This window comes from Pezoporus occidentalis, unplaced genomic scaffold (genome assembly GCF_034315485.1).
Source record: "Pezoporus occidentalis ecotype Australia unplaced genomic scaffold, CSIRO_AGI_Poc_V1 ctg68, whole genome shotgun sequence".
In the NCBI taxonomy this organism is placed as follows: Eukaryota; Metazoa; Chordata; class Aves; order Psittaciformes; family Psittacidae; genus Pezoporus; species Pezoporus occidentalis.
The window spans coordinates 6,242,002-6,256,665 of record NW_026916030.1 but is presented as its reverse complement, the minus strand read 5'-3'; the positions used below and the strand labels follow the sequence as shown (position 1 = coordinate 6,256,665).

General features: G+C 63.5%; 1 protein-coding gene across 3 annotated transcripts; it reads right to left on the bottom strand.

Moving 5' to 3' along the window:
• Nucleotides 1–686: 686 nt before the first annotated feature.
• Nucleotides 687–11,158, bottom strand: CERCAM (cerebral endothelial cell adhesion molecule). Of its 3 annotated transcripts, none has more exons than XM_062641481.1 (13): nucleotides 11,013–11,158; nucleotides 4,626–4,736; nucleotides 4,385–4,502; nucleotides 4,164–4,298; nucleotides 3,885–4,089; nucleotides 3,686–3,805; nucleotides 3,448–3,524; nucleotides 3,192–3,298; nucleotides 2,951–3,083; nucleotides 2,708–2,835; nucleotides 2,413–2,616; nucleotides 1,368–1,604; nucleotides 687–833 (listed from the first exon to the last, which is right to left on the bottom strand). In XM_062641481.1, the coding sequence occupies exons 1-12, from the start codon at nucleotides 11,066–11,068 to the stop codon at nucleotides 1,370–1,372; spliced, it is 1,629 nt and encodes a 542-aa protein (XP_062497465.1). In that variant the 5' UTR covers nucleotides 11,069–11,158; the 3' UTR covers nucleotides 687–833; nucleotides 1,368–1,369. The 3 variants fall into 3 exon arrangements, with proteins under 3 accessions (XP_062497465.1, XP_062497466.1, XP_062497464.1); XM_062641482.1 differs by lacking the exon at nucleotides 11,013–11,158 and adding an exon at nucleotides 6,949–7,084; XM_062641480.1 differs by lacking the exon at nucleotides 11,013–11,158 and adding an exon at nucleotides 6,020–6,266.
• Nucleotides 11,159–14,664: the final 3,506 nt, after the last annotated feature.

Below are 14,664 nucleotides of genomic sequence, written 5' to 3'. Positions count from 1 at the left end.
TGTGGGGAGAAGAGGGGAGAACCCCAGCATCTCCAGGAGCTGGTGGGGGGCTCACACCTCCCCGGCACACCCAGCCCATGCCTTGCTGCAGTGTCTTTAAGGAAGCTGCTCCTCCAGCCCAGAAGCCCCTGTTCCCAGCCCCACGTCTCCCTGCTGCGGGGCAGTTTAACACCAAACAAGCCTTGGAAAGCGAACGTCCTCCCGCAGAGCTGGCCACGAAGGTGACAGATGCCGGAGCGCAGCAGGGCTGGGCTGCACCCGCCAGTGCTCAGCCTGATGGCAGGTTTCCAGTCCCAAGGCCAAGCCTAGTGTCAGTGATGGAGATCATTTCGATCGGCATTCCCATGGGAGAGCCCAGCTCTGCGGAGCTGCCACCCTCATCCCCAGGGAGAGCTCCAGCCCCCTTCTCCCTCCCTCTCCCCATTACAGGTTTCATTCCCAAAGCGATTCCCAGCCAGGGGAGCACCAAGGTGACCCCGTTGGACGTTAATGGGGGCAGAGCTCCCACAGCCTGCTTTAATCCTCCCTGGGCTTCAGCCCAAGTGTGGCACAGGCGAGGGACGAGCCCGCTCAGCAGCAGGAGGCCACGTGTGCCCCAATGGGAGCCAGCCCCAAAAACACTCCCCAATGTCCAAGCTGGGAGACAGCAGCGTTGGCACCATCCGGAGTCGTGTCCTCTCCAGCGCTCCATTGGGAAGGGGCTCTCCATGGAGCAAATCCTGCCTCGGGTGGATTCCGCACCTCCAGATGTGCAGAGCCCTGAGGATGGGTCCAGCAGCGGCTCCCGGGCAGGATGAGGCCGCCGGTGCTCCCGGCTGGGTCAGGATCCATCCCTGCGAGGTGAGGACACGGACGGGAGCGGTCAGGGCAGCCCCAGGCGCTCTCGCCTGCAGCACAGGCAGCGGGGGGGCCGTTTCCAGCCTCCCCCGGTCTGGCTGCTCCCAGGGCAGGAGCTGCTGCCAGCACAAGCAGCCTCAGGCAGGGAACGTCTGACCCGGGTTAACCGTGGCGGTGCTGAGCGCTCCCACAGGCACAGCCCCAGCAAGACCCGTTTTTTGGGGGGGGAACGGGCAGTGATGGGGTGAAGCTTCCCCTGCAGATGCCCCCAGCTCCCTCCGTATGAGGGTGACCTGCAGGAGGTTGTCCTTGCATCACTTGAAGGGGAGCAGCAGGACCTGGTCCCCTCCAGCCCAGCATCCCCATCCCTTCCCCTGCCTGGAAAAGGTCTCATCTGTTTCCAATGCTTTGTGATGGGCAGAGCTGCTGCCACATGCTGAAACTAAACATCTGGGGCACATCTGAACGCGGGGAGACGCTTCCCAACCACTCCATCCCCATTCCCATCCCCATCCCAGCGCCTCCCTCACCATCAGAGCTCATCGCGGGCGGCGGAGCGGAGGTAACTGCTGCCACCCCGCGGGTCCCTCAGGGTCTTGTGTGAACCAGCCCATTCGGTCTTCTTGGCATCATCATCCCAGATGGTGGAGGTCTCGGTGTCGCTCAGCCAGTTGCTTTCCCCAGCGTAGTGAGTGGGATAAACCAAGAGGGGATGAGCCGAAAACACCAGCAGGTCCCGGGGGGAGAAGTGCCGCTTGTAGTCCTCACTGGGGAAAGCGGAGCCGAGAGCAGGAATTGGCTCAAAGAGCATGGCCAGGGGAGGAAAAGGGCTGGGAAAAAGCCCACTGAGCACACAGGGAGGGCACCGGTGTGGGGCTGGTGATGGGGAGGAACACGGGGAACCGGGGATGGGGTCTGGGAGCTGCCTGTGCTGCTGCTGCCTGCAGAACCTGGCTGGGGAGGGCCCATGGAGGGGATGGGAGCAGCCCCAGTGGCATGGGGCCAGCGTGGGCACGAAGGGGTTCTCTGGCTCAGCATCCCACAGGCAAGCATGGGGCACCCAGCTGCTCCTGGCTCACATCCACAGCTCTAATCCACCCCTCCGCGCACCTCCAGCCTCCCCTCACACACCCGATCCCTCTGTTCCGCTCTGTCTTCCCACCCCTCTCTGCCCCAGCACACCATCCACCACCCCCCCAGACACCGGAGGTGCCCCAAGGTGGGGCTGAAACCCACAACCAGGGGCAGGGAACCACATAACCCCCCAGTACCAGGGTGCAAGGGGCTGCTCCCCCCCCCTCACCATGCTCCAATCCCCCTGTGCAGAGCCAAACCCAAGCCCCAGCTCCATCCCATCCCCGTGCTGGCTGGGGGCCATTTTCCAGCGGCGGCCAGGGGGGGAATGAGCTCATGCTGCAGATGTTTTCCTCCAGCATGAGTAACGCTGGAGCCGGGAGGGGGGGACGGGTGATGGCTGAGAAGAAACACATGGCGAGCCCTCCATGGTTCTCCATCAGCGCCCCACGGCTCTCCATCAGCGCCCCACTGCTCTCCATCACACCCCACGCTCCTTACTTGGGGTGCCTGTCGTACATGATGGGCAGGAACTCGTCCACCGGCAGCATCTTGGACAGGGGCTCAGCATCCAGCAGCTTCTGCGCCCCACGGCGGGAGATGGCGTAGGCCAGTGTCCAGTAGGAGTACCCGGCCACCACCAGGTTCCGCACGCCCTGCACAGGCTCCTCATCCTCTGCGTTCACCTGCTTCCTCCCCAGGTAGCTTCAGGGCAGGGGGGGGAAGGCATTGAGCCGTGAGCCCCAGCCCTGGGGACCCCCATTCTGCCTCCCCCCACCATGTCCCCATCACCCACATGAGGTCCCAGTCCCGCTGTGCCCCATCCAGCTCCTCCATGAGGCGCCGCAGCCGTGCCGGGAAGGCGGCCTCGAAGCGGACGTCGTCCTCGAACACCACCGAGCGCTCCAGCCCCCGGGATGCGATCTGTGGGTCCAAACACCCTGTGTCTCCCTCTGTGCCGCAGGGACCTGGTGATGCTCATAGGGTCGCTGCCCCACACTGGTTGCTCTTAGGGACACCCCCCCCCGTGTCCCCATACCTCCTTCCAGATGTTGTAGTGGCTGAGGAAGCAGCCAACCTCACCCTTGGTGAGCGTGCGCCCAGAGAAGGGGTCGTAGTAGCCAGGGAGCAAGTCCACCCCCAGCACCTTGATGTCGCTGCTGTTGAGGGCACTGCAAGGCGAGGGCTGCGTCAGCAGAGGTGTGATCCCCAGCCCCCAAAGTCACCCCATGGTGACGGGAGGAGGTGGCAGAGCAGGGACACGTCCCCTTCGTGGTCACCTCCCATCCACAGCATCCACCACGCGTGGGGTGATCTCCAGCTCCCGCAGGGACGCCAGCATCCGCCGGCGCCGGTCCGGCCGCCGCACCAGGTTGATGAGGAAGATCTGGGGAGGAAGAGGAGACACCAACAAGGGGCCACGTTGTCACTGAGGAGTGAAGGACAAGGGGGTTGGCTGAAGCCTGTGGTGGGCTTTGCCAGAGAGGGACAGACATGGGGACATGGCGGGGGGGGGGGTGTCCTTTGGGAACTTACTTCATCAAAGCCCATTTTTGTGAGTGGCTTGGGGAGGAGGGAGATATGCCTGGAGCGCTGCATGGGGGGGCCATCCACTGCAGAGAGAGGGGACACCCCTTCGGTCCAGCCCAGACATCCCTGACCAGGAACCAGGTCCTGGTCACAGCCTGGGGACAGGGACACCCCCAGGACCCCACCACCCATGGATGCTCACCCAAGGATGCTCACCCACGGATGCTCACCCAAGGATGCTCACCCATAGCCTCCAGTGTGAGATGCACAAAGTTGGCACGTTCATCCTCCTGTGTCTGATGAGCCTTCACGGGGACGTTGATGTAGCCAAAGCGCTGCTGGTTGCACACGTGGACATCGGCGCCTGCCACATGCGATGGGTGAGCACCACAGCCCCCCCTCCCCGCACCCCCTGCCCTGCTCCAGCACCCCTCAATCCCCACCGGCCTCCTGGCAGGAGTATGCGAAGACGATGATGTCGTCGAAGGCCCAGGTGTAGTTGGGATGGGGAGGGTAGAAAGCCAACCGCGACGTCTCCTCCTTCCTCAGGTCGATCAGGAAGGTGCCATAGACCATGGGGACGGGGAAGCAGCCCAGCCGCTGCCGGTTCTTGGTGGGGAAGTAGTCAGCCGTGCGGCGGTAGTACCCCTGCGGCACATGGTGTGATGGGGGGCACTCCCACCATTGGGGGTCCCCTTCCCCGTGGCTCTCTAGGGAGGTACCTGGGGTGTGATGCCGCACCAGAAGTTGGAGTAGAAGGTCTGCGAGTCCAGCATTGGGGCCACCACTGACTTGTTCTGTGCCATGAGAAACCGGAGGGTCTGGTTGTTGGTCAGGATGCTGTCGGTGTCCACAAACTGCGGGGGGGAACAGCATTAAGTCTTGGAGGTGTGGGGATGCCCACATCGGCCCCCCCACTCCATGGTGCCCCACGGCCCTTTACCAAGATGTAGTCTGCTCGCTGCTCCCGGCCGTAGGTGAGAGCCTCCTGCTTCAGCCTCATCAGGTTTTCATAGCGCTGATTGCTCCAGTGCTTGGGTCCGAGCTCGTCGGGGTAGGAGCTGGATAGGGGGAGGCAGAGATTGACCCCATTCGCTGGGAACACAGGCTCAGTGCATGCCCCAGCTCTGCCTTGTGCCTGCATCCCATGGTAGGAAACGGAGTCAGCTCTCCCCCAGCCTCACCTGGGCTCCTCCTGCACCTTCCATGCCACCGAGTGGTACTCACTGCCCACAGCACCCAGCCACTCCTGCAGCATCGCTGTCGTGTTGTCCGAGTTGTGGTCTGTCGCGCACCTGCGGACAGGACATCGGGAACTGGGGACTCCCCAAAGGGACAAGCACGGCCCCATCGGGCACTTGGAGCTTCCCTGGGGAGAAGAGGCCGAGGCGGTGACGGAATCGCTTGGGAACGTAACGTGTAATTTGGAGGGACAGAGGCTGCGCTGGCAGGAGCAGGAGCAGGAATGGGTCATTTCTGCCTGGTGCTGTAGCTCTCACCCCGCATCCCTCAGCCCAAAGCAGCCCCTGTGGCTGCCCCCCACAAAGAGCATCGGGGCACACAGCGTCACCTCCCCATCCCTGTACCCCCCAGCACCATCAGACACAGAAAAGACCTCAACAAGCAGCAACCCCCCCTTTCCCAAGCCTTCCCTTGCCACGTGCAGCCGCCATCCCCTGCTCTCCCACCCGACCTCACAGCGACGCTCACAGAGACCCCAGCACAAACAGGGCTGAGCCCCACGCTGCAGTGGGGCAGACCCCAAAGGCCCATCTTGTCCAGACCTGTCAAAGAGCTCCAGGGCTGGCCCCCCTGCACTGGTGTCACGGGGACTCCCTGGGACACAGGGGACAAGGCAGGACCTGCCACCCACCCCCCCAAAAAGGCCCCTGTGCCTTGGGGCTCTGCTCCCCCTGCCCCAGCCCGGACCCCCCCAAACAGCCCCGGACCCCCACAAAACAGAAAGTTCCCAACGAGCTCAGATGGCGGCAGCGGAGCCGGGACACAGAGGAGGGACAGGGGCTGCTTCCAGCCACCCCCCGCAGGGTAAAAGGGGGCTTAGGGGGTGCCATTGGGGAAGAACCCCACCAGCCCCACAGCTTCAGCAGGGAAAGGTGGGGTCCTGTCCCCTCGCTGTGGGGCAGCTCCAGCCCCTCCCGGATCCATGCTGGGTGCCACAGCCGGGGCAGAGCCGGCCCTCGCTCCTCGGGGCTGGGGGATGTCACCACCAGGGTCCCTGCTCCTCCTGGACTCCCCCATTCCCTCCCAGGACCCCGTCCTCCCAGTTCTCTGTTCCCCCCACCCCGGCCCCCTTTACTCCAAGACCTCCCCGAGTCCTCCCCCTCTCCCCAGCTCCCAATTCCCTCCCCTGCATCACCCTTTGGGTCCCCACCAGCCACTGCTCCCCATTCCTCCCATAACCCCCCCCCTCCCCATTCCCCATCACCCCCGTCCCCCGCTCTCATCCCCATCCCCGGGGCTCCCCATTACCCCGGTTCCCCATGACCCCGGCTCCCCCGGGGCTCCCCCTATTCCCCCCCATTCCCCTCCATCCCCGGACCCCCCGCCGGTCCCTCACCACAGGGCGATGCTCCCCGCGGGGTAGTCCAAGCGCTCCAGCGCTCCCAGGCAGTGCGGCAGCGAGTGCTGCGCGTTGCGGGCCAGGAGGGCGAGCACCACCCGCGGCGGGGCCGGCCCGGACCCGGTGCCGGTACCGGTGCCGCTACCGGTAGCGGTACCGGTGCCCAGCACCAGCACCAGCAGCAACAGGGAGCAGAGCGGCCCCATGGCGGCGGCGGCGGGCGGGGAAGGGGCGGGCTGAGACCCGCCGCGCTCAGCGCAGCCCCCCCCCGCCCCTTGGCCCGGCCCCGCCGCGAGCCCCGGGGGCGGGTTTGGGTTGGGTTTCGTTAAATAAAGCTGATACCGGTTAAAAGAACCCGGAGAGCCCATGGGAGGGGAGCGGGAGTAGGGGGGGTACCCCCAGTGTCCCCCCAGTGTCCCCCCCCACTGCCAAAGTGCTCCTGGGCTTCCCCGTGTGCCCCCTGACAGCTCCGGGTCCTGCTATGCCCAGCATGGCAAGGGCAGTGGATGGGGGGGCTAGAGGGTGAGGGGCTCATGGTTATGGGGGGGATCATGGCCGGGGGGGTCATGGCGAGGGGGGCTGGCGGCTGGATGGGGCTTGTGGCCAGGGTGAGTCGTGGCCGGGTGGGCTCACAGCTCAGCCCCTTCACAAGCCCACCCCACCGGGCCCGCCGGTGTCTGACCATGTGCACCCCACAGGAGTGCCTGCAACGTGTCCAAAGCCCTGGGGCCTGTGGGACGTGCGGCCACAACCGCGGGTGAACCACCCAGTCCTTAAATACAGCTCCGGGAGCAGGCACAGCCCGGGAGGAGGCCTCGTCCTGCTGAACAAGAGCACCCCGGGGTGCTCGGCACCCCCTGATACGGTGGCACTGGGGTGCTGGTGAGGCCCCCGTGCCATGCATGCATGGCCAGACCTGCACCCACCGGCAGCGGGACGAGGGTCGGGCCGTGCGGATGCTCCCGATGGATCCCCACATCCCCCGCGCTCCCTGGGGACCTGCGGGAAGACCCCAGCTGGGTGCAACAGGCGGGTGATGGACGATGCAGAAGCACCTGAAAGAAGCAACAGAGAGAGTGGGGGGACACGGGGAGCCCTGCACGGTGGGGGGGGGGGGGGGAAGGACGCTGTTTGCAACGCAGCTCGGACAAGCATTCCAGGGACAGGCTCCACAGGGGAGGGATTAAACCGGGGGATGCCGCGGAGCCCTGGTCCGGCCCCGTCCGGCGGGGACACCCCCTCCGCATCTCCCCACCCCGCTGCGAGGCCCCGCTAAGGCCGCTGCTGCCACCTCCCGGCTCGGTGCGGGGAGACCGGGGCTCGGGAGGCCGGGTCTGAGCCCCGTGTGCCCGCATCCCTCCGTCCCTGCCCCGGTTCATCCCTGCAGCCCCACATCCCCGCATCCTTTCGCCCCTACATCTCTGCATCCCTATGTCCCCGCATCCCCAAGTCCGTCCATCCCTGGATCCTCTCCTGGGGCTCACAGCCCTGCCCTCCGCCCCTGGGAAGGGCACAGAGGGATTTCAGTGCTGGATTTTCAAGGCCTGGATCCCAGAGAGGCCGAGCAGAGCAGGTCCCAGCCTGCAGGCAGGGATGAAACCCTGCAGAGCCCTTGATACCTGGCATCACACTGGGACAGGAGGGACCCCAGCTTGGATGTGCCCTGGTCCAGGCTGGGGCCAGCCCTGAGATGCTGCTCTGTGAGCAAGAGTAAAACCACTGCCAGCAATTTCTCCTCCTTGTGTGCTCATCCCCACTATCCCCTCCCCAGGGATGCAGCATCCCTGGCCTGGCACGGTTCAGCCACCATTCCTGAGCACACCAACACTCCCTGGCCATGGGCTCGGGAACTGGAGCGGGACAGGACTGCCCTGTCCACAGCTCCACCACCCTGAGGCAGGCAGAGAAAGGAGATGCCACGGCTGACACTGACATGGGGAAACTGAGGTACAGGCAGGCACAACATGTGGTGCAGAGATGGGCTGGGACTGGCTCAGGATGGAGCCTCAGAGCTTGCTGTGACCCTGCACAAGCAGCTTTGGCCATGCAATGGAAAGCACCCCACCAGCAAGCTCAGGGAGAAGGGGGATATGGAGGTTACCACTGTGTGGTCCTCGGGGTGACCCTCTCGGCTCAGCATCTTCATCCCATCACTCTGCTAGCACAGGGCTGTGGCAGCCCCGTGTCCCAGGAGCAGGGCTGGCAGGCGGGTGGCAGGTCCCCACAGTGCCCACAGTGTCCCCATGGGGCTCCACACACCCATGGTGATTCCTGTAACACAGAGCCAACGATGAGCCCAACAGCATCCCACCTGGAAAAACACCTTCCCATCCCCCTGGAGTCTGCACAGTATTTATAGCAGGATTATTCTTTTTTTTTTTTACAGGGAAATAATTGCTTTTGGATGCAGGGTTGAGGTTTTGGCCACCTCCTGCCTCTCTCCACCACCTTCTTGGAATTCTCTTTTCAAGCTTCAGAAAGCTCTGGGTTCCTGAAACGCCTTCATTTCTCTGCTTTGAAAGGCTTGGTTGCATAAAGCAAATGTATAAAGATATTTCTCCTGCAGTGATCCTGTGTCTATGTGCATAGCCAGGGGCTGGGACAACTCTTCCAGCCACCAACAACCTTTATTGAGCTTATTTCACAAGAACAAGCAATGCGGGGGCTCATCTGTCTGCCCAGGTCCGTGGTGTCCCCAGGGGTCCCCTATTCCCATGCTATGGCACTGCCTGAGTGGCACGGTCCCCTCCAGGCACTGCCCTATCTCATCCAGCATCGCAGCCCCAGTCCAGTCCCCAGGTGGGGAAACTGAGGCACAGAGCCCACAGAGCCCCCCTGGACCCAGTGCCCATAACCCCACTATGCTCCCTGTCCTGCAGCCCCTCATCCCGAGCCATTCCAGCTGTCCCAGCTGTTTTCACCTCCCTCCAGCTGTTGGGTAACTCAGCGCTCCCCTCCCAGCTGTGTTTTCCTTCCAGGCCTCTGCTAAACCCATCGCATCGCAGGCGCCGCGCTGCTTTCCTCCTCATCAGGCTGCTTCCGCAGGCAAGAACTATGGATCTTCCCATCTGGAAAAATCCAGGGGGATTTGGGCCATCCTGGGGGGATTTGGGCCATCCCTGAGGGGATTATGGCCACCGGGGGAGATCTTGGCCCACCCAAGAGGTGTGCTGGCAGAGGAGCCAGAGGCCAGCAGGAGCAGCATCCCCATCCTGGCTGGTGGATATGGGGACATCCGTGCCACTGTAAATGGGGCAGGGACACGTCACCAGCGCTGGGACCCACTGGGCTGCATCTCCCCTGCTCCTCGGCTCACTGGGGTGTTCCTGGTGGGCTGTGAACATCCTGGAGGGAGAAACCTCCACTGGGATCCCTGTTGGGAGCAGGGAGCTGGGGGATGCAGCATGGTCTGCTCCACTTGCAAGGCATCGCTGCGCTTGGAGCCACCTTCAAGCTAAGCCCTGACCCTCATGGGTGGCACAACCAGCTCAGCACCAGAATGGTCCCTTTTCTCCCCAGGCTGGGCCATATCTGTTGGCATCAGAGCCAGGGGTGCCCAGAGCCAGTGTGACCCAGCTCTGGGTGTCAGAAGGACCCCAGGCACCCTTAGCTCTGGGAGCAAGCAGAGAGGTGCCTCAGGAAGGGGAAACTGAGGCAGGAGCCGGACCCTACACTGGGCATGGGGACACCAGGAACAAGCGGGACAACAGGGACAATTCTCCATCCCAACCGGTGGCAGAGGGGTCCCCCGATGGGATGGATCCCCCCGCAAGAACACTGACCCATGTGCTCCCATCCCCTCCGTGCCTCCCTCCTCTCCCCGCAGCGATGCTGACGGTCGGTCCCGGTCCCAACCCAGGGCAGCTGCGACCGAAGACAAAGCTGTCCCCTTCGGCACAATACCCTTCTGTGTCCCCGTCATCCCCCCCCCCAGATGCTGACCACTGGGGTGGGCAGCGGCCTGGCTGGAGGGGCCGTGCCAGGCCCCCGCTGGCAGGGACAATGTTGGCAGTGATGGAGAGTAGGTATTTCAAAGGGTTTTGTTTTCGGGTTGACCCGCCGAGCCTATGTGACCCCGCAGCCCCCCACCCAGCCCTGCTCCTCCGTCCCAATAGCAACCGGCCACATTCCTGACCTCGGGAGAAGGGGGGGGGGAGAGTTTCAAACCTCCCTGGGAAGGAGACAATGGGGGTGTCAGGGCCGTGATTTAGGAGGGGGGGCTCTTTCCATCACAAAGGCGAGACAAAGGCGCTCGGCGCTGGGAAAGGGGCTTCGGCGGCGGCTCAGGAGCGGGGCCGTGGTATTGTGCACGGCCAGCCGGCCTCAGCGCAGGGCAGCCAGGGCCCACCGGGTCCCGTTGGGTCCCACTGGGTACCAACTGGGTATCACTGCATCCCACGACTCTCTCCATCCCACCCCCTTCCACAGGCCTCCCATTGAGGACCAGGATCTGGTGGCTTCACGGGTGTCACCATCACCCACGGTGGGAAGGAACAAGTCCCTATCCCCATGTGGGATGGATGGGGCACCCCCAGCTCCCCAGACCCGTGGGGCTGGCCAGGGACCAGCCCATCCCAGGGGGCTGTGGGCACCATAGGGCTCAGATCAGGCCCATCCCAGGGGACAGGCAGCCCCAGAGCTGAGCCCCCCCACCCCACATCATCCCTCCTGGGGTACTCATGGCCAGGGTCCCCCTCTCGAGTCCCAGGGCCAAAGACCGGGTGAGGGAAGAGCAGCTCCTCTGTGATCCATCAAAGGGGCTTTGTGCACCCCGGGGCCGCCGGCACCCAGCACCACCCGCCACCACCAGCATTGGCACCGCACCACGTCCACCCTACCCTGCACCCCAAAACCCGCTCTTTCCAACTGCCCCACCAACCCTCCTCCTCCATCCCTTGGGGGGGGGCTCAGCCCCAAACTATGGCAATACCCCCCCCCCCCCCAAAAAAAAAAAAAGCCATGAAGTTGCTTAAGCAAACACCCAACTTACAGCGTCCTCCATTGCCGAGCCGAGTGTCCTGGTGCCGAGGGGCTCGGAGCCTGCATGGAGAAGGGATTATATTTACAGGAGGAATGTTTTTCTCCCGGTGCTGGACGCTCGATCCGGAGCTGGAAAGGAAATCATTGGTTTTTCCCTCGCTCCCTCTCCTTGCCCTAATTCTTGTGTTTTTTCCTGGCAGCTGCCGGGAGGAAGGAGCTGGCAAAGGTGATGCTTTTTTGGGAAGCGGGGTTGAAAGAGGCATTCACCACTATGGGAGCCTGGGAAAGAGGAGAGCCAGGGGGAGGGCAGGAGCCTGGTCATGGACCGGCGGCGTGTGAGGATGGTCACTATGAGGATGCTCACTGTATGATGATGACCACTGTATGAGGATGACCACGGTGCCGAAGCTCGGGCCCCAGCTCTGCTCCAGCAGCAGGTGGAGGGGCTCCATCGGGATGCTCCAGGAAGCCAATGACATCATGTTGTGGCTTTTTTCTGTGTTTTCTCTCCTTTTTTTAACAGGATGAAGTGCAGTTTGCAGCATGGGTCCCCCCAGGACACGCAGGGCTGGGCCAGGGCTTCATTCTCCCCCCCCCCTTTTTGGGGTCATAAAACTCCATTTCAGTTCCTAACCCACTGATGCTGTGCAAGGGGCATCCCCGGCGCCAGCGCCCTGGTGGGGACCCCCCCCCTCCCATCCCTATGGCGGGGCAGGATCCATCCGCTCAAGCCGGGATGGCTCCTTTCGCCTCTTCCCCCTTAATTTTGTTTAGAAACTTGTCAGGTTGGTGGATAAAGGAGGTGGAAAGATCAATCCCGGCTTTTCATCAGTGTGGGAAAAAAGTATTCCACTAATCCATATTTATTGGTGTAAGGAGCTGCGGAGGGGGGGGGGACGGGACGGGGCCGAGGGACCCTAATGGTCAGGAGCAAAGGACAGAAGGGACAGTTTAAGGCTGCCCTTTTCCGAGGGGTCACATGTCACCAAAATCTTTCGGTTGTCTCGGGATTGGTTACATTCTGTTCTCTTTTTTTCTATGGAGGTTGCCAAGCAACTGGCTAAGACCAGCCAAGATATTTTCTTTATTACAAGTGGAGCAGAAAGCAGCAAGGAGGAGAGAGATAGAAAAGAGAAGAAGAAGAAGAGGGGGGGGGTGGTTGTGGTGGTGGAAGCAGGAGAGGAGAAGTTTGGACAATTCACATTTATGGGATCGCATAACTTCATTAACTCGGCCGAGATTTGGGAAAGAGACTGCCAAAATATAAAGAGGAGAAAGGGGAGCTTTAGGAATTAAAGGCAGTTAAAAGGCAGGTCCAGGATTAAAACAATGCCGAGTGGAGCGGTGATGGGGGCTTCCCTCTGATGGTTCCTGCTCCCCAAAGAGAGATGAAGGCCCCGGCTGTGCCGCGGCCCCACGCAGGGGCCTTCATTGCTGCGGCTGCTGCTCTTCCCTCTCTGTTTAATGCCGCCTTTCTGTTGATTTCCACACTTAGGGAGCGGGTTCATCGCTGCCAGCGCTGGCGGGGAGGTGCGGGAGCCCTGCGGAGGGAGGTGCCGTGGTGCGGGGCTGGGGACGCGGCTGTGGGGACACCTTCGAGCCTCAGCAGCGAGGGCAAAACCTCCCGTGGCCGGGGATGCGCCGCTGCGGGGGAGCAGCCCCCGCTCACGGCCGCTGCCCCGCTGGTCCCTGCTCACCGGGGGCTGGCACCGTCCCTGGTGTCCCCTGCCCAGGCACTGCTGAGGGCAGGGGCAGGGTTGGGGTCACCCCCGCAGCTCCGAGCATCCCTGCGGCTGCGGGAGCTTCTCCCCCAGCACCAATCGCTCCCACCCCCGTGCTTGTCCAGACCCTGTGTGAGGAGGGACACGGGCACCCCCTCTGCAGCCCCTGTAACTCCCCGGGCTCCCGGTTCTGCCCAGGGACCCCCGTGACAGCGGTGGGGTGAAGGCAGGGACCAGCGGCAGGCCGGGGATGGGGGGTCCCCGGGCGGGGAGCACCAGGGGATGCCCCCGCTCCCCCGGCCGGAGCCCGCAGCTGCCGGCCCCGCGGGTCCGTCATAATCATTGGGGGAAGACAATGAGCGTTGTTTATCCCCGGCACTTTCCCTGCCGAGGGGGGGTGCAGGTGAACCCCGACCCCGCGGGGGACACCCCACGGGGGACACCCTACGGCCACCCCCGCCGCAGCAGCACCGGCATCCCCAGGGGAGAACCGTGGGTGTGTGAGGGGACCCCATCCCTATCCCTCAAGGGGGGGACCCCATGGACCCCGAGTGGAGCCAACCCCGACCCCCCACTGGGCCTGGCGCCCCCCTCGCACCCGAGCAGCGGCCCCGGGAGGGTGCGGGGGCTCCGGGCCGGGCCGGGCCGAGCCGGGCCGGGGTGTGGGGTTTGGGAGCTGTGTCTTTAAGAGATGGCTGGCTCCAGGTTGCAGCTGCTGTTTCTGTGCTATAGAGACAGTGGAGATTCATTACTCCTAAAACACAATGGGCATTTATCACCCCGTGGTGTTATTCAAATCCAGTACCAATTGAAGGTCATCCCCATTCTTTTCTCGCCGGCTCTGCAACACATTTATTGTTGTGCCGTTCAACTAAAAGCCCTGCCCGGCCCCGGCGCAGCCCGCAGAGCCCCGGTGTGCGCATCCCTCCCGGGCGGATTCGGGACCCTCCCGGCTGGATACGGCGTGGAGGAAGAGGGGCAGCGCCGGGGCGGCTCTCGGGGCCCGAGGAGCCGGCAGCAGGTGCAGCCGCGGCCCCGCCGCCGCCGCCGGTGCCCGCCGAGCCGCGGGGACCGCCCGCTCCGCCTCGCGGCACGCACCTTCCGCGCCCCGTGGAAACTCGGAGCCCCGCCGGGGCGCTTCGGGCAGCAGCGGGGCCGCCGCTCGCCCGGCCCCGGCCCCCACGGCTCCCCCCGGGGGGCACCGGCCACGGCTCGGCCCCGCGGCGCAGCGGAGCGGCCGCCGGCAGCGGCGGCGAGGGGGGGAGCGCCGGCAGCGGGCCGGGATTTTCCCTGGCTGGAGAGGGGGGATCTGCTCCCAACTTCGTGGGAGCCGGTCGGTGAGAGGGGGCTGGGGGAGAAGCCTGGATTTTTCTTCTTTTTCCTTTGATTTTGCAATTATTATTATTATTATTATCAATCCCCCCCCCCCCCCCCCCCAGCCGGGCATTTACAAATTCCGGCGATTTTCCAAAGTGCCCGAATTTTGAGGACGATCCGCTTGGAATCGGTCAATTCTCCGCGGCGGGAGGGAGCGGCGGCGGCAGCAGCGCGGGCCCGGGGACTGTGCCCGCATCGCCCCGCCGAGCCCCGGGCACCGAGCGGCGGCCAGCGCGGCCCCGAACCCCGCGCCCCGGGGCTGCCCGGCGGCTCTGCCCGCTGCTTTCGTTCTCCGTTTTTCTTCCTTTTGCCTTTTTTTCCTCTTTCTTTCCCTTTTATTATCTTTTTTTTTTTCTTTGATTTTTTTTTTATTTTCCTTTATTATTATTATTTTTTAATAAGGCCGCTTTTTTTTTTTTTTTCACTATTTCTTTTCCGGAGGGGCAACAAACGAGTTGATAAATTAAACCCCTCGCGGTGCCATCAAATCGAAACCGGGATGCGAAGCGCTGAGGCTGCGCTACAAACTTGTTGAGGCCGGAGCAGCGGCTCCATGGGGCCCGG

Excerpts from the sequence above, each read along its gene's own strand:
- CERCAM (XM_062641480.1), bottom strand. The coding sequence starts at position 6,228 with ATGGGGCCGCTCTGCTCCCTGTTGCTGCTGGTGCTGGTGCTGGGCACC. Across the intron at positions 3,299-3,447 it reads CAAAAATGGGCTTTGATGAA|ATCTTCCTCATCAACCTGGT; the intron begins GTAAGTTCCCAA and ends CTTCCTCCCCAG. Across the intron at positions 3,084-3,191 it reads GTGGATGCTGTGGATGGGAG|TGCCCTCAACAGCAGCGACA; the intron begins GTGACCACGAAG and ends CTCGCCTTGCAG.